The 27847-nt window shown below is 42.9% G+C and overlaps 1 protein-coding gene across 1 annotated transcript in view; it reads left to right on the forward strand.

Moving 5' to 3' along the window:
• Positions 1 to 27847, forward strand: part of LOC135891714 (cyclic AMP-dependent transcription factor ATF-7) — a 101815-nt gene that overhangs the window by 13425 nt on the left and 60543 nt on the right. The window contains exon 2 of the mRNA XM_065419351.1: positions 20814 to 20882. Coding sequence (XP_065275423.1) covers positions 20835 to 20882 — 48 coding nt within the window. The 5' untranslated portion in view covers positions 20814 to 20834. The remainder of the gene's footprint in view (positions 1 to 20813; positions 20883 to 27847) is intronic.

The raw sequence follows: 27847 nt of genomic DNA on the forward strand, positions 1-27847 counted from the left end.
ACAAAAAGCACTTCTGGAACTCTCTCAAAGCAGCAGGTTTCCTTCCTTGCGTTGTAGTGGGAAATCTTTTTACTATTTTAGACACTTCCCCAAGCTTTCAGTTTTATACTTCCTCCTTTTTTGGATAGCGAAGTAGAAATGTTTGTTTTATTTTTTTCTCACTTTTATTACAGAGTAATTACTCCTTAATTATAGTAAGTACTACATTTTCCACATTCCAGCTCCTGTTGGTGATCATGGGTTCTGCATTTGCTACCAGTCTACCTACATTTTTGTATATTCCATTGTAAGATATATCCCAAAGTAAAGATTCTGTGTAGCCATCTATAACAATCCAGTTTGTTGTGGTTTTATCTGTTCTTCCCAGTAGCAGTGTATTGTCTTTTTCTTAGGGGTTGGCCTAAGAAAAACATCATTAGCATTTCTATAGGCTTGTTTTTATCATGGGTTTGGTAGTTAATGTTGTTGGCATGGCTCCCAGGTCTCAGCAAAATAACTGGGATGGCCTTGCTACTCAGTGTGAGAATTAATCCCATATAACTCTTTGAGATTTAGCTAACTCCCATCTCCATTTTTAGGCTTCTGGCATGCAGTAAGCACTGTATTCTGAGAGCATGATTGATCAGAAAGCTAAAATAGACTTGTTATAGTATCCATGTTACATCTTATAAAAATCACATGAAGGTACCTTGGGTGGGCTGTGTTTTATGTAAGTGTTGTAGCCAGGTCAGTCCCCGGATTTTAGAGAGACAAGGTGGGGGAAGTTGGTCCAATTAAAAAAAAAAAAAAAATACCTCACCCACCTTGTCTCTTTTATGTAGGTAGTATTGTAAGAACACTATTTCTAGCTCAGCTTTCCTGACAGTCAAGTTCTGTTATCCCTTTGCTTTTGCAATAGTTCAAGTCAGGCTCCTGTATTTTATAAAAGCAATTTTTAAGAAAACCCTTAAACCCTTTATCTGAAAGAGTTGCCTATTTAAAATGCCTGGGACAGCTGCAAACAGGTTCTCTGCTGAACTGCATATCAATGTAAGGATTTTTTTTTTTTACCTGTAACTCTTTCTCAATTGCTTGCCATGAAGCTCTTTGTTTGATCTAAGCCTACCCCTTTTCTCTGAACCTGTTCCTGCCTGTCTAAGTCTGATGTCCACAATGGATTTCAGCCTTGACTGCAACTGCTCTGTTATATAGAGTACCTTTTATTTAACATAATCCTTTGTTCATACTAGTACATGTCCTGCAGTAATACAGGAAAAAGTAATCACATTGTACAGTTTGGGCTTCCTCAGGCTAAACTCTCCTCTGTATCTGTTTGCTGCTAGCGCTAATCCTCTGGTTGTTCTCCCAGTATGTATCTGTGTGTCTCTTTCTGCCGCCACCTCCCCAGCCATTCCCTAATCCCTGTTTCTTAAAATTTAATTAAATGTTTAATATCTTGTATGCACATGGTGCCTTTCATTGTGAAGGTTCCCCAGATGCAGTTTATATACAATGCTAGTGATACATATATACAGCCTCTGTGGGAGGGAGGCCAGTAGCCAGTTGGTTCATAGCACTCTGGATAAGAATATGAGGAGGGGAAATTTTGACCCAGGACACCTGGGCAACTCCCTACTTCTAGAAAAAGTGCCTTAGGATCTCTGATGTCCCTGCTGAGCACACAGAACTGGAGTTTCTAGTCTCCTCCTCAAATACAGTTCTTTGGAAGGGTGAAGGGCTAAGCCAGCCCTCCTAAGATTGTAGTCTTAAACCTGGTCTACATCTAAAAACTAGATCAACTGAGCTATGTCACTCAGGGCTGTGAAAAATTTCACGCTGTGGTTAGGTCAACCTAACCCCTGGTGTGGATGCAGGTAGGCTGATGGAAGAAGTCTTTCATTGACCTAGCTACTGCCTCTTGGAGAGGCGGATTAACTACATTGATGGAAAAACCACTTCTGTCAATGTAGGCAGCGTCTACTGTACAGTGTTACCGCAGAATAGCTGCAGCACTTCAGCTGTTCCACTGTAGCACTTGTAATGTAGACATGGCCAGAATGTCCCTTGTTAGGTGTCTCAAAGCCAGTGCTTAAACCTTCTAAACTGTCCCTCCCATCAATACATGTGTGCTTTTCTCCCCTCAGTTCTCCCACTTCCTAGAACTGTATGCTGCAATTAGAATAATAAATTCACATTAAAATGCCTGTCTTGCATTATTGATTCTCAAAAATAAAACATCCTCTTTTTATTGAGGGGGGAAAAAAATTGCTAAAACTGCCTCATATAAATGATATACAGGGGGAAAAGTTTATAATTGTACCTGTATTCATTCAAAACAAACTCTCAACCCATTCATACCTGCAGTGTGCTCTAATTTGAAGGGTTTTGTTTAATTTATGGCCAGATTTCACTCTGAGCACATTCTTCCTCCCCACATCCACATAGGCAAAAGGAAAGATGTTAGAAGTATATCTTTCATTTCTTCTGTTTCTTTCAGCTTTTTCCAGCTGGTTAAATCCCAGTGGGTCTTGCTCACATGGTTAGGGTTTAAGTGATTCCCATACTCTGGATTGGGTTTCCCCCCAGGTGAGACTGGCATAATCCTTTGGAATTTTTCACCTTCCTCTTGAGCATGGGGTGCAGATTACATGGCAGGATCTTTTGCGTGTATATCTCACCTAATCAGTTCCCTGCCATTGTGGGGGGCCTCTGGCATTGGTACAACTTGGTCTTTCCTGTTCTTTGCCTGTGGCACACAATAGTTCAGTCTCCTGAGAGCTGTACTACTTTGGTCTAATTCTGATTGTTGGGCTTGGTGTGGGGGTGGCTGGGTGGTGGCTAGCGGCCTGTGACATACAGGCAGTCAGACTAGATAATCTGGTGATCCCTTCTGGCATTAAACTGTGACTCTTAGCTGATGATAAAGCTTCCTGCAAGCAGGTCTCTAAGGCCTAGTCTGCAGTTTTATATTGATCTAACAATTTCAGTTAGGGGTGTGTGATGTTTGCTTCACTGAGATAGTTAAATTGGTTCAGCATGGACATGTTTGTACTGGTGTAAAGGTGCTTTATTTATCCTCTAAATGTGCAGGAATAAGTTATACCAGTGTCTATAACTGTATCCACACTTGGGAAGGATTGTTCTGCTTTTACTAAACTGATCTAGTTAAAACCATATCATTTTTGTGTGTAGAAAAGCATTTTATTGAGATCTAGTCTGTTAAGACTGGTGGGGCCCCAGGCATTCTTGTAATAACAGTAGTCACGTGCAGTGTACAGTGCAACAATATAGCAATATTTTTAGAGCATTTTTCATGCAAACATTCTACAGCGCTAAATCATGACCAGAGAATTTCCATCCTGATACTGAGGCATGAGAGGGAGAAGGATGTTCTTAGCGAAGATTTGATGAGACGAAGAGATACAAGGAAGCTTTTCTAAGTGGCAGGAGCTGTAGAGAAGTTTGTTACTACCAGAGTGGCCAGACTGTATAGGAAGACAGAGGCCAGTGTTAGGCAGAATGTGAGAGGAGGACAAGGTCTATTTTCTTCTGTGTAGGTTCTTATATTGTGCTCATCACCATAGTATCTGAGGGCCTTCCAGTAGTACATTAAGCAATGTGACTAAAATGTTTGTTCTCTTCTCCTTTCCACGGGCGGGAGAAGTATGTGCAGTTGAGTGAGTGTTCTGCTCTGGAACGTTTTAAACACCCACCCACCCTCCTTAGAGAAGACAAGGTCAAAGATGTGCCTGGTATTGAGTGGAAGATGGTGAGGTTTGTGATGGTCTTTAGTTCCTGTGAGAATTCATTCCACAGTCTAGAGCTAGCTTCCAAGAAAGCTCTGTCTCCTGCAAATTCAAGCTTTAGCTTTTAATGTTGAAAGTTTCATTGTGCCAGAGAACAAAGTTGTTGACTAATGTTCATCGCAGATATAACCAGTTAGTTCATTTTATCATCCATTTATCATTGTGTCAACAGACTTAGGCTGTACTGTAGACATAGCCTATGTCAGCATAATTTATGTCACTTGGGTGTGAATAAACCACCCCCTGAGTGACATAAGTTACACCAACATAAGCATTCGTGTGCACAGCTCCTATGTCGTCAGGAGAGCTGCTTCTGCCGCTCACAGAGGTGTGTGGTGTTTTTGTTTTTTTGTTTTTTAATGCCGACAGGAGAGTTTTCTCCCATCAGCATACAGCGTCTTCACCTGACGCGACGCAGCTGTATCTGTACAGCTATAGGAGTGTACGTTATAGACATGGCCTTAGTCATTGCATGCATTTTTAAGATTTATGTATGCATGAGTAATTGCAACTTTACTTATTGCTTTAATAAAACTTGTAGTACAGATAAGATGTTGTACATGGATAGTGACCACACACATACTTGGACTCTGTGTGTTCCTAGTGTCTCCAAATTTGAGAAGAGCACCAGAGGTAATGGTCTATCTGAGCTTGAAACTGTAGCAAGAAGAACTGAACCCTTGGTAGTTAATAAAAAATTACTAAATTCAATTTAAATAAAATTAAAAGGCTACGTGGAGCTGTTGGCTATTGTTTCGTTACCTTGACCCCAGGCCATTGAGTACCCTGAAAATAAGGACACAGCATAGACTTTTACCTTATTTTGTTGATTTTAGGTGATACTCTATGGGAACTTGATTTGATTCTCCCTGGGAAGCCAGTGGAGGACAGGGTTGATGTGTTTGCAGTAGCCAGTGTTGCTGAGAATGTGCTTCAGCATTCTGTACCATTGGAGTTCTTAAGCACTGAAGACTTCATGCGCAGGTATATTGTATAGCTGTAGCCCAGCCAAGAGGTGACAAAGGTGTGAATAAATCAAGCAAGGTCATCATTTGCCAAGATGGGATGGAGTCTTCTAGCCAATGAGAGAGAGTAGAAAGGAGACTATATATTGTGGCTGCAAACTCTTCAAAAAATTTTCATCTCCCCACCAGCATCACCTTTGTCTTCCTCAGATTCAGTTTCAACCAGCTGTTCTTCATCCATGAGCTGATCTTGTCCAAACTCTGGGCTATCTGGTCTCGGTAATGGAGTGGTCATATGTGATGATAGGTAGAGTTCTGTCATCTGCCTATTCTTGGTGTGACAGGTAGTCCATGTCATCTGACCAGTTCATCTAGTGGCTGCATGTAGATGTTGAATAAGACCAGATAAAGAATTAATTCTTCTGGAACTTCACAAGTGAGGGATCTAGTAGTGGAACTGCTGTTTCCCATCATCACTGGTTGGGTGCTTCCCCCAGGAAGAACTCAAAACCATTTTAGCGCATTATCCTGGACCCCTGCCACACCTCTCAGTGCTGTCTTGCCTATCTCATGGTTGACAGGGAGAGCTGCAGAGAGGTCCAGGAGGATGAGAATGAATGTCTGCCCTCTGTCCGTTAACAGGAGACCATTTGTTAGGCCACTGAGGTGGTTTCAATTCCAGGTCCTGACCTGATTCCAGATTTTCTGGTCTAGGATATTAACTTCAGTTAAATGAGCTTGAAGTTGGCCTTTGGGTAGCTTCTCTGAGCTTGCTCAGGAATGGAATGTTTGGAACGGGTCCCATATGAGGAGAAATTCATAGATTCTAGGACTGGAAGGGACCTCGAGAGGTCATAGAGTCCAGTCCGATGCCCTTCCTGGCTTGTAAAGGAGAATCATGATCAACCAGAGTATCAGAGGGGTAGCCGTGTTAGTCTGGATCTGTAAAAGCAGCAAACACGGCTACCCCTCTGATACTCTGGTTGATCATGATTCTCCTTTACAAGCTAGGAAGGGCATGGGTCAGATGCACAGGCCTTGAGTTTAGAATCCTATAGGTTAGTGTGTGTCCAGAACAGAAGTTCTGAGGTCTTGTGAGTTCAGGGTAGAACAAGTCAGTAGAGAGTTTACAAACAAGAAAGTTAGTTTTATAGCTTAGTTCTGAAAGGTTTGGGGAGTTGGAGGAGTGCTTCAGGGTTGGGGGGGGGGGGAGGGGGGGGAGATTGTACATGTGAAAAGAAAGCTGTCTTCTGTATGACTATCCACCAGGATTTAGATCATAGTCCCCCTCACAGCAACCGACTGTGATGCTGCCAACAAAAACCACTGACTCACTCTGTGGCCTTGGGCAAATTGCTTAAACTCCCTGTCGTGGTTTTACCATCTGTAAAACGTGTGTGTGTGTGTGTGTGTGTGTGTGTGTATATGTGTATATATATATATATATATATATATTTTTTTTTTGAAAGCACTTTATAGATCCCATATTTGGAGAGGCTCAAAGTTATTTCACACTTGCAATAAAAATACAGAAACCATGATATATGAGAAACTGTTCCAACGTAGAACAGCTTCTTAAAGGTTTCCAGGAGATGCCAGCATGTTTTTAGGGGATGAATTTTCCTTGTGGCAGACTGGCCTTTCATTCCTCTTGTCAATAAGTTCTGTACATCTAATTTCCTGTGAAGCCTGGTTTAAATTTTACCCCTAAGGGTCTGTATAGAATAGGACAAAATGTTTTGTTTTTGTTTTTTAATGAGTTAGCAAGCACATTTTGGGACTACTTCAGTCTCTGGACTGAAATAAAGTGGGAAACTTAGCACTTGGTTGTGCTAATGTCCAAATTCATGGGCTGATTAGCACTTTGACATAGAATCATACAATTGTAGGACTGGAAGGAAACTGAAGAGGTCATCTAGTCCAGTCTCCTGCACTCATGGCAGGACTAAGTATTATCAGACCATCCCTGACAGGTGTTCATCTAACCTGCTCTTAAAAATCTCCAATGATGGAGATTCGACAACCTCCCTAGGCAATGTATTCCAGTGCTTAACCACCCTGACAGGAAGTTTCTCCTAATCCAACCTAAATCGTCCTTACTGCAATTTAAACCTATTGCTTCTTGTCCTATCCTCAGGTTAAGGAGAACAAGTTTTCTCCCTCCTCCTTGTAACAACCTTTTAGTGTACTTGAAACCTGTTATGTCTCCTCTTTTCCATACTAAACAAACCCAGTTTTTTCAATCTTCCCTCATAGGCCAGGTTTTCTAGACCTTTAATACTTTTTGTTGCTCTTCTCTGGACTTCCTCCAATTTGTCCACATCTTTCCTGAAACATGGCAGTTAAAACTGGATACACTACTCCAGTTGAGGCCTAATCACTGCGGCATTAAACTTATTTAAAAATAATTGTTTGAACTTTTGATTGATGTGAGGAGTCATTTTTGTTTATTTCAATAATCTCCCAAATATGATTCTCATCACAAGTAAGTAGCGTGATAGGCACTTCAGTTTGCTGTATAACGAAGGCCATGTCGACACTAAAAAGCTTACAGCATCACAGCTATACCAATACAGCTTCACTGCTGTAAGATCGCTCTGGTAGCCGCTCTATGCCGACAGGAGAGTTCTCCTGTCAACATAATGAAACCACCTAAACGAGTGGCGATAACTATGTCTGCCAGATACGCTCTCCTGCCGACATAGTGTTGTGCACACGAGTGCTTATGCCGGCAAAACTTATGTCACTCGGGTGTTTGTTTTTTCACACCCCGAGCAACATAAGTTTTACTGACATAATTGGAAGGTAGACATGGCCTAAACTTTTGTAGTAAGGGGAGATGTCATTTTATATCACATCTCTCCCTCTCTGCCACCTTTTCCCTTTCATTTGTTATGAGAGACATATAAGGCCCTGTCTACATGGGCAAAAATGCTTATTTTTCAGTTAAATTAGCTGAAATTAACAACCCTCCCCCCACGCCAATCAATTGTGTAGACCAGTTGCTCTCAACCTTTCCAGACTACTGTACCTCTTTTTCAGAAGCCTGACTTTTGTCTTGCGTACCTCACTTAAATTGCTTGCTTACAAAATCAGTGTCACAGCACACTATTACTGAAGAACTGCTTACTGTCTCATTTTTACCATATAATTATAAAATAAATCAATTGGAAATAAATATTGTACTTACATTTCAGTGTATAGTGTGTATAGAGCAGTATAAATAAGTAATTGTATGAAATTTAAGTTTGTACTGACTTCGCTAGTGCTTTTTATGTAGCCTGTTGTAAAACTAGGCAAATATCTAGATGAGTTGATGTACCCACTGGAAGACCTCTGTGTACCCCTGGTTGTTTACACCAGTGGTTCTCAATGTTTGACAAGATTGTTTGGGTTAATTGTGTTCTAGCTTGAGGAGAGTCTAGCAACAAAGTAAATTGACTTATTCAGTTTTAAAGGTGTTCAATACCTGTGCAGACAGAATTTAGAGGAGAGTTTAATCCATTATAGATTCATAGATTCTAGGACTGGAAGGGACCTCGAGAGGTCATCGAGTCCAGTCCCCTGCCCGCATGGCAGGACCAAATACTGTCTAGACCATCCCTGATAGACATTTATCTAACCTACTCTTAAATATCTCCAGAGATGGAGATTCCACAACCTCCCTAGGCAATTTATTCCAGTGTTTAGCCACCCTGACAGTTAGGAAAAAGTTCCTAATGTCCAACCTAGACCTCCCTTGCTGAACCTCCTTAGCAAAAGTGCTAAGCATGAGAGATTGTTTAGCTCCTGGCAACCTATATCAAAGCCTTTAGAACTGTTAAATTCACTCCCATAAGTGACATTCCTCCCTCCAAGGCTGTCTCCTAGGTTCTTGTGTTGTCTGTTCCACTATCCATCTTCAGGTGTGGAATCTCAAATGCTTCAAAAGTGATCCAGTTCCAAAGCAAGTCCGTGTCCTGTTATAGGTATGTCCTATTGTGATTCACAATCTGATACTTTGATTTGGTTGAATTTTTCTAGTTCCCAACACTTTTGGTAAGTTGTATTCTGCAAGCACATTTTGGTTGGGCCTCGTGACTGTATTAAGTAATCACAGCATGGTAGGTGGTGTGCAGATGGACAAAATAGATGTGCCTGCACCAAAACACTTACACTCCTGACTCTGAATTTTTGGAAAATCTAAATATAGTAGAGTCTTGCTAATTCTCACTCTACTAATCCACAAACCTAATAATTCTTCCAAAAACCCCAATGGTCTATCTTGAAATTCCTGAAAATGTAATATGAATGTTTGGGAGGTCTTCATTTAATAAGCCTTCATTATTCACAAAATATATTTCAATATGGCAAGCAATAAAGTATTTTCATATTACACATGTCAAATACATGAGCAGAGTGCACTTTGATGCAGTATCTTTGGTGTTTATCTTTGCTCTAATGTGTTAATGTGCAAGGAGTCTCAGTCATTAGTTTGAATTAGTGAAGGTTTTGCTTTGTTAAACTTCCTTGTGGAGCCAAATCTATAACTTTATTATATCGTGTGAAAAAGTAGTTAATGCAGTGGTAATACTACTTATGCACAATTCTCAAAGTGCTTACAAAGGTGGGTAAGCATCATTTCCACTTTACAGCTGGAGAAACTGAGACACATGGTGGGAAGTGACTTGCCCAAGGTCACAGAGCAAGTCAGTGGCAGAGCTTGGAATAGGTCTCAATTGTAAGCTCCTTGGAGTAGGGGTTGTGTCTTATTTCTGTTTGGAAAGTGCCTGGCTCATCGTCGACATTATCCGAAACGCACATCTTCTGTGTAAGCCTTGCCTTCTGGCATGTTCAGAAACCATTTTAAATGATTTTTCCTCACTCATCTCGGTATCAAAAATAACAAACAGTCCCTGAGAATGGAGAGCCATATATTTCACAGGAAAAAATGTCCAGCATTGAGCATTGATTTTTGCAAACTGAATTTCTTGGATGAACCATGCTAGAGAAGGGTGAGGTGTTATACTATTGTCTACACTCCTCTTGTGAAGACTCGTAAATCTTTTTGTGACACTGTAATGGTCTTGCTCTGGAAATGATGATGGTATTACAGTCAACAATTTAAGCGGGGGAATAAGCACCTTAGAAACAAAGCTCTTGTTTTCATATGTTACTTAAGGGTTTGAGGGGTGGGAATAAGAAAATATACAGGCTCTGGAAGCAGAAGCTTTTGCATGGCTACACTTGCAAATGTAGAGCGCTTTGAGTTAAACCAGCCTTCGTAGAGCGCAGTAGGGAAAGCGCTGCAGTCTGTCCACACTGACAGCTGCTAGCGCACTGGCGTGGCCACATTTGCGGCACTTGCAGCGGCATTGGGAGCAGTGCACTGTGGGCAGCTATCCCACAGAGCACCTCTTCCCATTCTGGTGCTGTGGGTTGTGGGAAAGGTGCGGGGGGTGCAGGGCATTCTGGGTCCTGTCCCACTTCCCGTGATTCATAGATTCTAGGACTGGAAGGGACCTCGAGAGGTCATCGAGTCCAGTCCCCTGCCCGCATGGCAGGACCAAATACTGTCTAGACCATCCCTGATAGACATTTATCTAACCTACTCTTAAATATCTCCAGAGATGGAGATTCCACAACCTCCCTAGGCAATTTATTCTAGTGTTTAACCACCCTGACAGTTAGGAACTGTTTCCTAATGTCCAACCTAGACCTCCCTTGCTGCAGTTTAAGCCCATTGCTTCTTGTTCTATCCTTAGAGGCTAAGGTGAGCAAGTTTTCTCCCTCCTCCTTGTGGCACCCTTTTAGATACCTGAAAACTGCTATCATGTCCCCTCTCAGTCTTCTCTTTTCCAAACTAAACAAACCCAATTCTTTCAGCCTTCCTTCATAGGTCATGTTCTCAAGACCTTTAATCATTCTTGTTGCTCTTCTCTGGACCCTTTCCAATTTCTCCACATCTTTCTTGAAATGCGGTGCCCAGAACTGGACACAATACTCCAGCTGAGGCCTAACCAGAGTAGAGCGGAAGAATGACTTCTCGTGTCTTGCTCACAACACACCTGTTAATACATCCCAGAATCATGTTTGCTTTTTTTGCAACAGCATCACACTGTTGACTCATATTTAGCTTGTGGTCCACTATAACCCCTAGATCCCTTTCTGCCGTACTCCTTCCTAGACAGTCTCTTCCCATATGTGTGAAACTGATTTTTTTTCTTCCTAAGTGGAGCACTTTGCATTTGTCTTTGTTAAACTTCATCCTGTCCTCCAAAGCAGTTGCAATACCTCCCAGTTTGGTATCATCCGCAGACTTAATAAGCGTACTTTCTATGCCAATATCTAAGTCGTTAATGAAGATATTGAACAGAGCCGGTCCCAAAACAGACCCCTGCGGTACCCCACTCGTTATGCCTTTCCAGCAGGCTTGGGAACCATTAATAACAACTCTCTGAGTACGGTTATCCAGCCAGTTATGCACCCACCTTATAGTAGCCCCATCTAAATTGTATTTGTCTAGTTTATCGATAAGAATATCATGCGAGACCGTATCAAATGCCTTACTAAAGTCTAGGTATACCACATCCACAGCTTCTCCCTTATCCACAAGACTCGTTATCCTATCAAAGAAAGCTATCAGATTGGTTTGACACGATTTGTTCTTAACAAATCCATGCTGGCTATTCCCTATCACTTTACCACCTTCCAAGTGTTTGCAGATGATTTCCTTAATTACTTGCTCCATTATCTTCCCTGGCACAGAAGTTAAACTAACTGTTCTGTAGTTTCCTGGGTTGTTTTTATTTCCCTTTTTATAGATGGGCACTATATTTGCCCTTTTCCAGTCTTCTGGAATCTCTCCTGTCTCCCATGATTTTCCAAAGATAATAGCTAGAGGCTCAGATACCTCCTCTTTTAGCTCCTTGAGTATTCTAGGATGCATTTCATTAGGCCCTGGTGACTTGCAGGCATCTAACTTTTCTAAGTGATTATTATTATTATTATTATTATTTTATTTTTTAATCTGCTAAACCTACCCCCTTCCCATTAGCATTCACTATGTTAGGCATTCCTTCAGACTTCTCAGTGAAGACCGAAACAAAGAAGTCATTAAGCATCTCTGCCATTTCCAAGTTTCCTCTTACTGTTTCTTCCCTCTTCACTGAGCAGTGGGCCTACCCTGTCTTTGGTCTTCCTCTTGCTTTAATGTATTGATAAAAAGTCTTCTTGTTTCCCTTTATTCCTGTAGCTAGTTTGAGCTCATTTTGTGCCTTTTCCTTTCTAATCTTGCCCCTGCATTCCTGTGTTGTTTGCCTATATTCATCCTTTGTAATCTGTCCTAGTTTCCATTTTTTTATGACTCCTTTTTATTTTTTAGATCATGCAAGATCTCGTGGTTAAGCCAAGGTGGTCTTTTGCCACATTTTCTATCTTTCCTAACCAGCAGAATAGCTTGCTTTTGGGCCCTTAATAGTGTCCCTTTGAAAAACTGCCAACTCTCCTCAGTTGTTTTTCCCCTCAGTCTTGATGCATCGGTTCACATCCCAGCAATCCCTCTGCTTCCGTCCGCAATTGGCACCATCTTTCAACGTTTTTTGTACTGTGCGCTCTGTCTTCCCTTTCAGTCTGCGGGAATGGAGCCCGAACTGCTGAGGAATATGCTGACGAGTCTCGCCAGCACATCATTATTTGGCAGTCGAGTTATTCCTTAAGATCCAAAGTGACAGTGAGGCCTCCGACGATGATATCGACTCGAGTAATGCGTACGGCATGAGATTGCTTGTGGCATTCACAGACATGCTCACCACGGTGGAACAGCGCTTTTGGACTCGGGAAACAAGCACCGAGTGGTTGGATCACATCGTCATGCAAGTCTGGGATGACTAACAGTGGCTGGCTGCAGAACTTTCGGATGAGAAAAGCCACTTTCATGGGACTGTGTGATGAGCTCGCCCCCACCCTGCGGCGCAAGGACACGAGATTGAGAGCTGCCCTGCCGGTGGAGAAGCGGCTGGCTATTGCAATCTGGAAAATGGCAAATCCAGACAGCTACTGATCGGTCGCTAACCAGTTTGGAGTGGGGAAGTTGACCGAGTTTGCAGGGCCATTAATGGCATCCTGCTCAGAAGAACAGTGACTCTGGGTAACGTGCGTGACATTGTGGCTGGCTTTGCACAAATGGGTTTCCCTAACTGCGGAGGGGCAATAGATGGGACACATTCCAATTCTGGCACCAGCCCATCTAGCCTCCGAGTACGTTAATCAGAAGGGCTATTTCTCTATGGTTCTCCAGGCGCTTGTGGATCACTGTGGGCGTTTCGTTGACGTTAACGCAGGCTGGCTCGGAAAGGTGCATGACGCACGCATCTTTCAGAACACTGGCCTGTTCAGGAAGCTGCAAGTCGGGACTTTTTTCCCCCAGACCAGAAGATCACTGTAGGGGAAGTTCAAATGCCCATTGTGATTCTTGGAGACCCTGCCTACCCTTTAATGCCGTGCTCATGAAACCCTACACAGGGAGCCTTGACAGCAGCAAGAAGCGGTTCAACAACAGGCTGAGCCGGTGCAGAATGACTGTGGAGTGTGCTTTTGGCCATTTAAAGAGCTGCTGGTGCTCTCTATATGGGAAGCTGGACCTGGCCGATAACAGCATCCCCGCGGTTATATCCGCGTGCTGTACCCTCCATAACATTTGGGAAGGGAAGGGTGAAAGATTCACTCAAGCATGGAACTTGGAGGTTCAACACCTGAATTTGAACAGCCAGAGAGCAGGGCTATTAGAGGGGCCCAGCACAGGGCTGCAAGGATTAGGGATGCCTTGAGGGAGCAGTTTGAGGCTGAAAGCCACCATTAATGTCTGGTGCCCCGCATGGGAGTGAAGTGCAGTGGTTCCAATGTTAGTAGGAATCTGTGTTTGCTACGTATGATGCACTGACTTGCAGTGCCTGTTGCTTTCCTGGGCTAAGGTAGCTTTTACTGTATGCAATAATAAAGAATGTTTTCAAAGCAAAAAAAATCCATTTATTGAAAAGAAACACAACTGTTTGTTTGGGAAACAGGGCAAGGGGGTGGGGTGGGGAACGGTACAATCTCAGATTTGCGTATGTCCTGGTATCATACTCAGCCTTCCTGTTTGGAGTGCTGTGCAGTGAGTGCTGCACTTCAGGATGGCTGTACTGCATGGGGATGGGGGTTGAGTGCGGTGGGTAAGGGTCGTAGTTTTCAGGGCTGGGTGGTGAAGCTACAGGTGTTGGAGGCAGCTGGTGGCGATAAGAACCCAGATGTTTGGGAAAGTGGGTTGGAGGTGACATGGGGGCACAAGGGAAAGAGTTTTGGGACAAGGGCTGCAGTGTGTGTGTGGGGGGGGGGGGAGGGTGCAGTAGTGCTCCGCCTGCATGGGTACGAGCGCCTGGATCGAGTCCGCTTGGCACTCCATGATGCTTATCAGCCGCTCCGTGCTTTGGTGCCGGCGCTCCGCATTCTGCTGGCAGACCCTCCTTTCACTCTCCCGCCACTCCTGCACTTTTTGATTTTCATTAAAGGGGTGCTGCCTGACTTCATGCAGCATGTCCTCTTTGCTTCTACGTGGCCTCTTCCTGATTCTTCGCAGCCTCTCAGCCAGTGATAACACAGACGGCTGAGATCTCAAGGTTGCATCTGTAAAGGCAAAATGCAACACTTAACAGAAGCAGCATTGTTCACACCAGACAGAGCAATGATTCCCCCGTACTTAAGGAGGGCAAGCACAGTCTACACAATAACATAATTTGCCCGTCCCCAAGTGAGCGCACATAACCCACAGGAACCCCAAAATGGTGAATAAGCACAGGGTCAAAGTGGACTGATTCTTTCATGGCTGTACTGTCCTCTGGGTTTCTGTGCCTTGGGGAGAGCCAACAGCTGCAGGGGGCCCCTATACTGAACACTATCCCCACATTTTCCACAGGGGTTCGTCCTGGAAGATATCTCGCTGCTGAGGGTGACCTGGGAAGCAAGCGAGGATCTTCTACTACAGTCAGCTTCCACCCTGGCCCATATGCAGCTTGCCTGTGTGCAGCAATGGTCCCCCCCGCCCCTCACGGCACAGTGGCGCGGACATGTTAGCCTGACTGGGACAAGGACCACAGTGGCTCTCCCACGAAACCCGCACAAGCACATTGCCCAAGTTCTGGCTGAGACCTTTGAAGAGATCACTGAGTCCGGTTACCGCGATGTGAGAGAGCACATCAATGCCCTATTCTGCATCTAGGCGTGCGTGCAGCCCTAACCCTCTTCACCCCAAGAGCCCGCACCGAATAACTTCCTTCCCAAAATAAAAGCCGCTTACTGGGAACTTCCTCTGGTGTTTGTCCTTCCCCAAGCACCAGCCGTCATGACTGGCTACCTTCCTCCTGGCTTGAGAACAGGTCCTGGCTGCATGCATCTAGGGATGCTGGGGTGTCTTCCCCCTCCTCAGCACCCTTGCTCCTGCTTTGCTGCTCCTCCTCCTGCCTTGTTAGACTGGGCTCTGAAGTGTTCATGGTGGTACTCGGAGTAGAGGTGGGGTCACCCCCAAGTATCACATCCAGCTCTTTGTAAAAATGGCAGGTCGCAGGGGCAGCACCGGAGTGGCTGTTTGCCTTGTGGGCTTTGCAGTAGCTCCTTCACTTAAACCCTGCACTGCAGAGTGTCCCGGTCATGGCCCCTTTCCATCATGTCCCTTGATATCTGCCTGAAGGTATCGTAATTCCTACAGCTGGAGCGCAGCTGGGACTGGACAGCTTCCTCCCCCAAACACTGATGAGGTCCAGCACCTCACCATTGCTCCATACTGGGGATCGCCTGGCGCGTAGAGGCATGGTCACCTGGAAAGATTCGCTCCATGCCTGGCTGAGCAAACAGGAAGGGGATTTTCAAAATTCCCAGAGAATTTAAATGGTGGGTCTGATGGTTGGTCAGCTGAGGGCAGGGCAGTAGAGTTCAAACTGATGACCAGAGTGGCTAGAACAGGCGTTGTGGGACACTTCTGGAGGCCGATCGGAGCGCATTAACAGGCCGCGGCGCTCCAGCAGGGGCGCATCAAACATTATTCTACTCACTGAGGTGTAGTACCAGGGGCGCACTAGCCACGGAGTCAGAGCGCTCTACGTGCCTTGCCAGTGTAGGCGGGTTGTGAGTTAGAGCGCACTGGGCTGCTTTAATGTGCTCTAACTCACAAGTGTAGCCATGCCCTCAGTAGAATGTCTTTTTTGTTTTTGTTTTTTCCCAAAACTTTCCATGAGGTGGCAGATGCTCTTCAGAAGTGCACTGACAGAATTTTAAAGAATGATTCAATAATCTAATTCTTTGCTTTACGTTGCATTTTCAAACATGCTAAAAATAATCAAAACAGCAAAATATGGTCCTGGGGCTGTGGGGAAAAGGAATAAAAATGCTGTTCTCCCAGTATCCAGTCATCTGCTTATTCTGTCTTTTTCTTAAGAATAGAGTTTATTGAAGCAATTTATCCTGACTAAATGTGATATAAATCTCTGTACATGTATTTACATGCAGGTTATTGTTCTTAGTGAGTGAGCAGTTAATAGTTTTTGAGGGACAAAATGAATCCTCCTAATATCTTGCAAGATCCGTTAACTGCAATTCTCATAGTGCACAAGTCTTCAAATGTTTAAACAGAGCTGCTTGTTACACTGTCAGAAGTGTCTGGGGGGGGGGAACCTGAAATATGGTGGTTGTTTTTTCCTCAGTTTTGATTAGTTTTATCAAAGCCACAAGAGTGTCTACTGATTCTTTTTTTTTTTTTTTTTTTTTTTTTTTTTTTAATGTCACAATCCGCTTTTATGTGAACTGGAAGCATAAATACCAAATGAAGAGAGACCCAAAATCTTAAGTATTGGTGGAGGAAACAAGCTGTTTAAGTGACAGATGTCTGACATTACATTAATTAAGGAAAAGTAAGGATTTTTGCCTTGTAAATTAGAGCAGCCCTTCTTATCATCCTGCAAATTTAATAGACTTTTTATTAGAAAAATCACTTCTCCTAGCTAAGTACACCATGCAGCTCCATTTAAAACCCCAAACTGTGTTAAAGTTTTAACTTCATAAGTCTTCACCCTTTCACCATTCAGTAACTTCACCTTTTTTTAAGGTGGATTTTTGCAAAACTTTAAAAGATAACTAATGCCACCTTTTCATCCATTCCTTGTCTGCCATTCTCCTGTTATCACAACATGATTGCTCTTTCTTCAATGGTTTAATAGCTCCAAAACCTGCTGTTTTAAAATTGCTGATGAAATTCACCACTGGACTGACAGAGGACTTCACTCCCCATGGCTGTCTTGACAATGCAATCTCCCCTCGTACGCAGCCTCACCAGTGTACCTAACCCCTGGCTCTCAGAGAGGGGAGCATAGTCTCCATAGGCATACAATCCTTGGTACTGAGATTAACAGCTTGAAGACTTGGCAATCATAGCAGTTTACATCTTCAAAGTGATGTTTAAACGTTAATCGTTAACCATCCCTTGCTTCACAGAGTGTGTCTCCTTTTACAAATGGAGAAATTGAAGCATGAAGATGGGAATCAACTTGTCAAAGACCACACAAGTTATTGTCTAACCAGGGATTAGAAATCTGGAATACCTGATGTGCTGTTTTGGGTTGAGTCCATAGACCACACTAAAATGGTTGCTGACCTAATGTCTGGAGGTACTGAGGAGTCTTTGGACTGCATGTTGGACCTATGTCTTTCCTGGTTGGTAAAAACCAGCTGGATATACTGGGACTATGCTTGGTGAATACCATCACATCCTTTTGGGAGAACAGGGTACCAGCTTCCTTTGAATAGGCAATTGTTAGGTCTTGTCTTAGTACACCATCTCTTGATACTGTTAGTCCTTCCAAATTACCATCGTGTTTCAAAATTTACTTTCTTCTGGGAAAGGTGGCGACAAAGCAATTCTAGCAGGATTTGGAGGGAGTCTTAACTTTTCCTTCACTCCAGTTAGATTTCTGATCTGGTTATGGTACAGAAACAGCATCAGTTGCATTATCCATCTAAAGGAAGAAATCAAAGGTAAATTGACCATGTTGGCTCTTTTAGATCCATCTGCTTCCTTTGATACAGCTGACCACAAGGTTCTGGGGAGATGGTTCTGGTCCTTAGCTGGGGCTAATGGAGTTTGTCTGGTCGCTTTGCTCCTTTCTTTCTAGATTTCAGAGAGTTGTTCTGAGTGAATGAGCATGGGGCAGACATGCACGTTACTGCGTCATTTGACCTTGTCATTCCTCCTGTTTGAAGGCTTTGTATACGTTAGTTATTGAAGAAGCATGGACTTATCCTGTTTTCAATATGTTGTTGATAACACCCCTGTTGATAACACCCACATCTATATCTCCCTTTTCTGGTGTCATCTGATGCATGTGAGTGATTTTACCCAATGCCTGAATGAGATTAGGTCTAGAATGAGGGCTAGCTGGCTGAAGATCAGTCTGGAGAAGAGTGTGGTGATGTTTGTAGACTCTGGTTAGAAACTCAAAGTGGTGGAGATCAGCCCCCTTGATTAGAGGGAGTGCACTCTCACCTTTTTGTTTCTCAAGTTAACAATTTGGGGTCTGAGTTGGAATCTTAGACAGATGTGGCCGAGACTGGTTTGTTCTCTTTCTCCCCCCCCCCCCCCCCTTCCCCTATCTGTGCTTGTTGAGGCTTCTGACATATTTTAGATACTCCTCTTGCTGTTATCTGCCATGCCTTTGCCACTCAAGATTAGATCACTGTCAGGAGCTCTCTAGGCCATAATCTTCAGATCCATGAGAAAACTCCTGCTTTGTACTATGATGGTGTTCCAGGATCTATATTAATTTACAGGTACAATTTAAGATAATGATGGTGGTGGTGGTGGTTGTTGTTGCTTTATAAAGTCTTAAGCAGTTTGCTTCCCAGCTGAGTCTCTCGTGGGGTTTTTCTGATCAGGAGAAGCCTCTGAGCTGACAATCCTGTGGTTTCTGAAGGAGGGACTGCTAGCAGAGCATTTTCTGTGAGGGACCATTGCCATTGGAACTGTTCTCCTTCCCCAACCACAAACAAAATCCCAAGCCAATCTGCTTCCTCTAGGATCTTTTGAGCTTATTAACTAACCTTCAGTGCACTCTGCAAGGCCCATTTAACTTCCTGAGTTTTCTGGAAGGTGTGTGTGTGGGGGGGAGGGGGGGAGCTAATATTTGTGGTTAACCTCATTTTATGTGCAAATTATGAAGCACCCTTGTTGCCAGTCCATTATATTTTTGTTTGGAGGCTATTTACCCATTGCTTTTTCATGTTTATATAGGGCCTAGAGTTCATTTGCTTAATAAATCTAAACGTAGTCCAAATTGTGATAGCAGACTTTGTAGATACGCTTTAGAAAGAACAGAATTGCAATCCACTCATTTCACACAGGCTGCTAAACAGGGAACAGTTTTTAGCCAGGACCAACTTGGGCGAGATTTGATCAAGCACTCTAGGGAGGGAAAAGCTCCACATCTCCTCAGTCCTTTCAGATATGCTATTACTTTACACCCCTAAGCCATCTTTAGCTCCCATTAAACTGCAAACTTCTCCCACATACCCCCCAAGGCTTGTTTTGCTGCATCACTAGAGTACTTTCCATATAGTTCCTAAAAATAACTCTCTCCACCCTCTCAGTACTACTGAGGTGTTTTTACATGGTTAGAAATTTTAAAATCTAAACAAAAAGTGTGTACTTTTTTTATGAACTAATTTTGGCTGAATTCTGGTTCCATTTCTGTTCTTGGCTCCAGTGATGCATGTCGGCTTTCTGCAGCCAAGAGCGTAACTCAGAAAGAGAGACTGGAAGCAAAATGAACAGTCAGAACACGTTCACACAGTAAACCCCCTGAAGAGATAACATTTTCTTTATTATAGCTTTTTAAAATCCAGCTATAAAAATATCAGTGGGTGGATGGAACCATTATTTCTAGAATTTGAGGTGGTGGGGGTTACTTTATTTACTCTTATTTTTTATTAATAAGAATAGCTTCACTTGTAGCATAATAGGACAGAGTGCTTTGTTATCCTTGGCTATAATCTGTGATAAACTACCCTTGCCATCAGCCATGTAGTTTACCCACTAGGGAGCCAGATTATTGCCTTGTAAAATGGAGCACCACTCCTATAATCCCTTAATTAATTAAATGACAAATTTTAGTTCTCTCCCATTGAAAATATAACTTGTATGCAGAGCAGACTCGATTTATCTAACCGCTTCTGGGTAGCGCATTTTTCTGTAGAACGTGTGTGTGTGTGTGTGTGTGTGTGTGTACATGCTTTGTATACTATATTAAAAATCAATGAAGAAAATAAACAGTTGGATTAATACTTTGCTTTTCTCTAGTACCTTCCATCTGAGGATACAGGAGTGTTTTGCAGATGTTTATTATTTCTCAGAGTCCTACTGTGAGACATGTAGGTACAGTCGCCATTTACAGGTGGGGGTTTGGGGTGGATACTGAGGGTATGTTTACACTGCAGTTGGGAGAGTTCTTCCCAGTGCGGGCAGACAGACATGCAGTAGCGGGGGGGGGGGGGGAGGGGGCAGCTCGAGATATCCAGGGGGTCCAGGCAGGTTTGTAATCAGGTGGCTAGCCCGAGTGACAGCCTGTGCTACCCCTGGCTACACTGCTATTTTCAGTGCACTTATTTGAGCAGAGCTACCATGTCTGTCTACCCATGCCCCAGCTGCAGTGTAGACATACCCTAAGATGGAGAAAGCAGAAAGGCCAGGCCGTGAAAGAACCCTGGAGTGCTGACTACATATCCCTTATCCTGACCATTAGACTAGGCTGCCATGGCTCCTCTTTTAACTATTCGACAAAATTTCCTCTTTGCAAATGCAAAAATTACTGGGTCACGTTAATTCAGCATTTAACTCCGACTGGATGAATTCCTTTTTCTGTACATGTAATCTAGGGGCACAGAAACCCCCTTCTTCCCCATATCCGCAGTCTTACACTCTTTAAAGGAATATAATTAAGTCTGCTCCTGATAGTTTGAATTTTTTAGGTTATTTAACAATTTCCATCCCTCTTTCCTTTCTCCGCAGCTTTGCCCAGCTATATGAAATATGGGAGACGACAGGCCGTTTGTGTGCAATGCCCCCGGCTGTGGACAGGTACTTTTACAGTATACTTTATTGTGAATGTGTTGTTGTGAATCAAAGTGTCTGTTTTTATCACTGAGGCAAAGAGTTTAAAGCCAGCATTTTACATGATCACTGGAGGTAATCAGATCGGAGGATTTGCAGTGTGTAAATCCAAGTTATGAGCAAGTGCAGGCACGACAAAGTAATGAAATCTGCCTTGCTTTGTGCCATATTGTTATTCTGCTGGTGTCTTTCATAAGACCCACACAGCCCAGAAAAAACACGCTGATCTCCAGTTAATGTTTTCTGGTAGCATTACACACATTCATTCAAGGCTATTTAACCAAAGGACAGATATTCCTTCTCTGTCAGGAAGAGTTAGCTGTGATAGCATATTCCGTAAGGCAGCTGAGAATGTGACAGTTGATGGTTTGCTGCTATGTGAACCCCAAACTGCTAGATTCTATTTTGAGCTTTCAAAATAAAAGGGGGGGGGGATTTTTCCTCCATAGGTTACCTGCTAGTTGCAGCCTTGCAAAACTCTTTTTTGCTCACTCGCCTGGGGGTGTGGGTGGGTGGGTTGGTGTGGGTGTGTGTTGTTTTATGAGTGAATAAAGTACACCTCTACCTCGATATAATGCTGTCCTCGGGAGTCAAAAAATCTTACCATGTTATAGGTGAAACCGTGTTATATCGAACTTGCTTTGATCCACCGGAGTGCGCAGCCCTGTCCCCACCGGAGCACTGCTTTACCGCGTTATATCCGAATTTGTGTTATATTGGGTAGCATTATATCGAGGTAAAGGTGTACCTCTTTTCATGTGATAAAGAACAGGTGAGTAGACTTTTTTTGTGTGCCTGCACTGGTAAATTCCCCCTCCCGCTCCCTTGTTAGTGCTTCCCTGAAGTCTGACTTAATGCAAAACAAACCTCTAAGAACAGACAGTGTCACTTTCCCTTCATTAAAACACTAATGCCTCATGATCCTTTGTCGCGCCTGTTGCCATACCATCTGGGCAACTCTCACTTTTCCTTTAAAAAATAAAACATTTGAACTATTGAGCCATTCCAGAGGGGACTTGGTAAAATCCTACATAAATTCCTTATTGTAGTTACTGTTGGCTAATGAATTAAAAGCCTATGTGTTATGGTGCAAAAATTTCAGAAGGGGTGAACAGGCATGCCCCTAAATGGTTTGTGGCTTTTAACCAGATCTTCAGTGATTCATATCCACTTTGTTACCTAATGGTCAGGGAAATGGGTTGCCAAACTATTATGATTGACACACTTAAGAGCCATAACAAATTCCCTGGATGAACCCCCACAGCATAATTTTTTTTTTTTTTTTTAATATATTTTAAGGCCTCTTTGGGTCTTTCATGATGAACATTAAAAGGGATAATTCTGTACCCTTGAGGCATGTGCTTTAAGACAACATGATAATAATTTGATACAGCTACTTTGTGTAGTGGAAAAATCTAATCCACTAACCAAATACTTTGACTTTTTTTAAAAATATGCAATTGCTGTGTTTTAGTCTTTTTTGCTTAAGAACATTTATAGTATCAGTCCAATCTGATGCATTTTTTTTATCCTGCCCTTATGTGGACTTGATTTTGTAGCCTGTTTTATCTCTCCTTTGTTCCTGAAATTGTGCAAGTCATCATAAATTGTACTTGCTGTATCTGAGCACTGACATGAAGACGTCAGTTATATAACTCTAAAATCAGATTCGTAAGCAACTGAAGCAACCCAAAACTTATCTAAATAATTTTTAAAAACCCACCCAAATGAGCTATAAGGGGGCTGCTTTTTTTTCCTCTTTCATTGTTCAAGGAGAATCCTCCTCCTCCTCCTTGTGTGTAATTCTGTCAATTCTTGATTTTTAATGTTGAATTAGCAAAGAGTCCTGTGGCACCTTATAGACTAACAGACGTATTGGAGCATGAGCTTTCGTGGGTGAATACCCACTTCGTCGGATGCATGATGCGACATGCATCTGACGAAGTGGGTATTCACCCATGAAAGCTCATGCTCCAATACGTCTGTTAGTCTATAAGGTGCCACAGGACTCTTAGTCTGGATCTGTAAAAACAGCAAACACGCTACCCCTCTAATGTTGAATTGTTAACTTTACATCAATATTATTATTATTATTTTTTTTTTATTACAGCAGTGCCTAAGGGCCAATCAAGAATGCAGCCCCATTGTGCTGGCTGCTGTACAGACACAGTAGTAGACAGCCCCTGCTCGATAGAAAGATGCATACACTGTAAGCCTAGAAGGGACCACTGTGATCATGTCGCTGACCATGTGTATAACACAAGCCATAGGACTTCCCTGAATTTTATTCTGTTTGAACTAGAGCATATCTTCTATAAAAACATCCAGTCTTGATTGAAAAATTTCCAGTAATAAAAAATCCACCATAGCCTTTTGTAAGTTGTTCCAATGGTTAATTACCCTCGTTATTAAAAATGTGCGCCGTATGTCTAGTTTAAACTTGTCCACTTCAACTTCTAGCCATTGGATCTTGTTTATATATTTCTCAGCTAGATTAAAGAGCCCTTTATTATTCTTGCTGTTCCTAATGTAGATACATATAGACTCTGTCAAGTCATCTTTGTGTTAAGCTAAATAGATCGAGTTCATGACTTTCACTGTATGGCAAGTTTTCCAATCCTTTAATCATTTTCAGTTGTGCACTTTACCCTGAAGGTTTTAAAGCCTTCTACAAACTATAAGAATGGCATTCACCACTAAAATGCAGCCACTTTTGCAGTGGAATGCAGCTTGTGAATAACCCAGAGAAACCATAGACAACAGTCTGGGACCATGTGGAAGTCAATATCCAACTTTGAATGCATTTAGGGAGGCAGAATGTCAGCTGAAGTTAATTTCGCCATAGACAATCTTTTTTTCAATGCAAACAAGGAAATATGGGGTCAGCAGGCTTACACTTCCCCAGGTGTCTGTGAGCTTGGTTGGTAGCTTTTAATAACTTGATTTTTATAGTAGAAATTGGGGGACCATCCCTTTAGGAAGACTGTTTTCAGTGGTCAAATTCTGATGGCATGTGCTGTCATTTCTGGCACCAGACCCTGACCTTTGACAAGGGTTTCTTCAGGTAAACATATACTCAAATATAGAGGGTCAATTCAACTGTGGCTACCATTATAATTGAACCCACTTATTCCATGGGTGAATTTGTCCCCAAGTTGCCTAAGAATTGGGGCCACTGTTTCCAAATGTAGTTAGCTAAAGATAGATCTTTGTGTAGGCAGCTAGGTAAATGGCCCAACCTTTCAAAGATCCTGAGCACCTACAACTCCTGATATAATCAGTGGGAGCTGTGGGGGAAAGCACCTTTTGAAAATCAGGCTACTGTACTTTTAATTTTGATGCCCAACTTTAAGTTTGAAAACATGGGTCCAAGATTCTATTAATATGATGTTGCTTACAGCATTGTACTAACTAGACCTTTCCCAAGGAAATAGAGACAATTCCTGCCCCCAAAGAACGTGCGACTCAAAATATTGAAGCTAATAACTACATTCAATATCCTGTATGAAATAAGTCTCAGTCCAGCTCCCAATAGAAAGGTTATAGAAGTTACCATCACAGTATGACCGTGATTGTCCCGTTATTGCCAGTTGCAGCAGAGGCCAAGGATTGGATGGATGAATGTAGGGGAGGGGCTCTTCTCTTCACTCTGGAGGACTGTCCCTTCAGGTCAGGGGTGAGGGACATTGGAAGATGAAGCTTTTCTTGCTGCAGTGCAGACTTTCTAAACATCAGTCTGCAGGGCTGTCGATCAGGCACCTGTCCGAGACCCTGGTGCACTTACCTGCAGTGTGCCAGGTTACAGCCTCTTTTCCTGGCTCCTCCAGAGCCCCCAGCTGCACTTTACCCCCCCCCATCTTTTCCTGTGTACACCCCCCCCCATCTGTGATCCCCAAAAGCCATGAGTTTGCCTCCTCAGCTCCCTCTGAACATTGTCCAAAACACTCTCTCTGTCAGACCAGAAGGGGGAAGCTTGAGGGAGCCTCCGTGACTGAGGGGCCCCTATATGTGACTATCTTGCATAGCTGGGCGGAGTTCCTTTGGGTAGTGTCCTCGGACTCCTTGAACTCCTTTGCAGGGCGGTAGGTGCTGCCTGGAGTTCGCTGTTCACGTGTCCCATTCTTTTCCCTTGTTTTAAATCTTAGAATCATGCTCCCATTTCTGGGTGGTTGTTGGTTTGTTTTTGTTTTTGTTTTTTTTGTCCCATGGAATCAGTTGATCTTTCGTCCTGTGACCCATTCCTGAACTGAGGCTGTGAGTTAGGGTGACAAGATAGCAAGGGTGGAAAAATTGGAACATTCCCCCCCGGGGTGGTGGTATAGTTGCATATATAAGACAAAGCCCGTAATATCGGGATGTCTGGTCAACCTAGGGCGGGCCCTTAGCTGCAGGTGGCCTCTGCCCACCATTTATTCACACACACACACACACACACACACACACACACACACACACACTTTTCAAGACCAAACAGCTTACAACTTTCTTTATCCATGCATTTGTGCAAATATGACCCTGGCCAGACAGCCACAAGCTGTCTCTCCTGGTTTTATTTGCAATTCAGAACTCCATTTATGCTCTTCAGTGACCCAGCATTTGGAAACACTGCATTAAAGAGCATGTGAGCCCAGGAGAAGAGGGAAAAGGAGAAAGCAGAACAGTGCAAATAGCTCTGAAAAGCAGACTTGGAACAACTGAGATGAAGCCAGTCACACACACGTTTTTGCTAAAGGGAGAAGTCCATGACTTCCTTATATGAGTTGTCAGTTGGCTCTTCTTTTCCTATGTGGTTGTGACCAGCCTCTCGCTTTACTTCCTTTCTTGCTCGTTTTCCCTTCCCCTCCACTGCTTCTGTATAGAAATTAGAAAAATGCTGTGATAAAGGCAGATGAGGGGAGTGGATACCTAAAATAGATGAGAAGATCTTACTATACTCCCCATATAATCAAAACTAGTGAGCTTGCAGTGGGTATGTAAACATGTTTTGGTTGCTAGGTCTTTAATGGCTGCTATTTTTGGATTCTGTACATGATTACTTCCCAACAGTGAGTCTGATGTGACCCAGCTGAGTTCTAAATGTGCTGCATATATGTTTTTAAAAAGATTCTGCTGAAGGTCATTTATCGGGTGTGTGGTGTTTTTTTTTTTTATTATTATTTATTTTTTATTTTAAAGAGGACAGATGACACTCCCCCCCCCCCCCCCCCCCGCTTACCCCCTCCCTCGTTGCCAGAAAGAGGAGCTGTTGAACAAACAAGAATGTGTCCCTTGGCTGCAACACTCTCTCTGAAGGAAATGAAGAAAATTAAAGAAGCATGTTAGTCTCTATATGGATTATAGTAGATGCAAAACTGTGCCTTGAGTAAGGCTTTTGTTGTGCGTAATGTGAAACGGATCCAAAAGGTCCTGTTGGGCAAGGTGTCATGCACTAGCTAATGATTATTAAAATAGTCTTCTAACCCCGTTTAAAATACACTCTCTGTGATTAACTACACCCTTTGGAACTAAATGTTAGCAATAAACTTTAATGCTGTCGTTACAGTGGAAAGATATTGACTACAAATGTATAATGATACAGCACTGACTCATTAATAAAAAGTAGGATTTTACCAGGTTTAAGCATCTTAGACATCTAGGGCAAAGGTCTGAGAAAGGCATGGATTCTGTTCACAGTTCTGCCACTGATTTACTGTGACCTGAGGCAAGTCACTTAATTTCTGTGCCTGTTTTCCCCTTTATATAAAAATATGTAAAAATGTTTAGCTACCTCTTAAAAGCACTTCCAAGATTCGGGATTGAAAGTGGAATTGAATCATTGATTGATGGTGCGAAATGGTGTGGGTGTGTGTGTGTTTTGTGTTTGATAATGGACTGTACCTCTCACTACTTCCACCTGCTTTATAATGCTATCTGTGAGGGTTGCACACTTTTTGGATTTTTATGAAGTTTTATAATGGAAAGAAGGTCATTTTAATATGCTTCATCCATAACAGTTGACTAAAGTAGAGAGCTGTTTTAATGGAGATGCAATAATGTTGAATAGAATCTACAAGGAGGAGGACTTCGGCCAGTTACCACCCCGAAAAACAGAACATTTCATTTTTAAGTGACACATCACTTACAGAATCTCATCATCACTTTTATACAAGCCATTTCCTCTCACAATCGTTTGGGTCTTAAACCCACCCTTAATTTAAGAATTTATTCCCTTCTAAGCCCATACCATTGAGGTGATGTCCCTGGAAAGTCCAAGAAACTAGAAGCCCAGAACTTTCAGGAGGGCAGGAAAATGATTTTTCTTCTTTGTGGCTTATTGTATCCTCTTATCTTGTCATATAATAGAAATAATGTTTATGGCATTGAAGCTGCAGCATCGCTTGGCATTTAACCAACCTCAAAAGCAGTTTATTGCTTTGTATACTCTGCCGCTATGACCATTATCCCTTAAATCTCTATTGCTTTGTAATATACGAGGCAACAAATGGCTTCTGTGATTGGCTAAATGTGGAACTGAAGCTAAGGTGTGTTTTATCGCCTGTATAATACAAATGAATATAGATTATTCCTGTTGTACAAGCTCTGATATTAAAGAGAAAAAAGGTTCTCGTCTCTCTGTGAGGCTTTCCAGTGGCCGTCTGTCCCCTCCATGCTTCAGAATTTCCAGTGGCATAGAATATGTAGAGTGCTAAAGCTTTGCCTGCCCTGGAGATGTGCTGTTTCCAGCCACCATGACAGCCACTGGTGTAAGCCATCACTGTAGACAGCGTAAACTACTGTCTGCACCAGCACAGCTTATCCCAATTCCGAGTAGGGGGTGAACTGCACCAATGCAAAGAACGGCTTTGCCTGCCTACAGTAGGGTTTGTAATGGTGCAGGTACATCAGTGGCTGGAAATCTCCAGTGTAGGGAAATCTTAAGATGAATTATACAG

Source organism: Emys orbicularis, chromosome 19, assembly GCF_028017835.1.
Source record: "Emys orbicularis isolate rEmyOrb1 chromosome 19, rEmyOrb1.hap1, whole genome shotgun sequence".
Taxonomy (NCBI): domain Eukaryota; kingdom Metazoa; phylum Chordata; order Testudines; family Emydidae; genus Emys; species Emys orbicularis.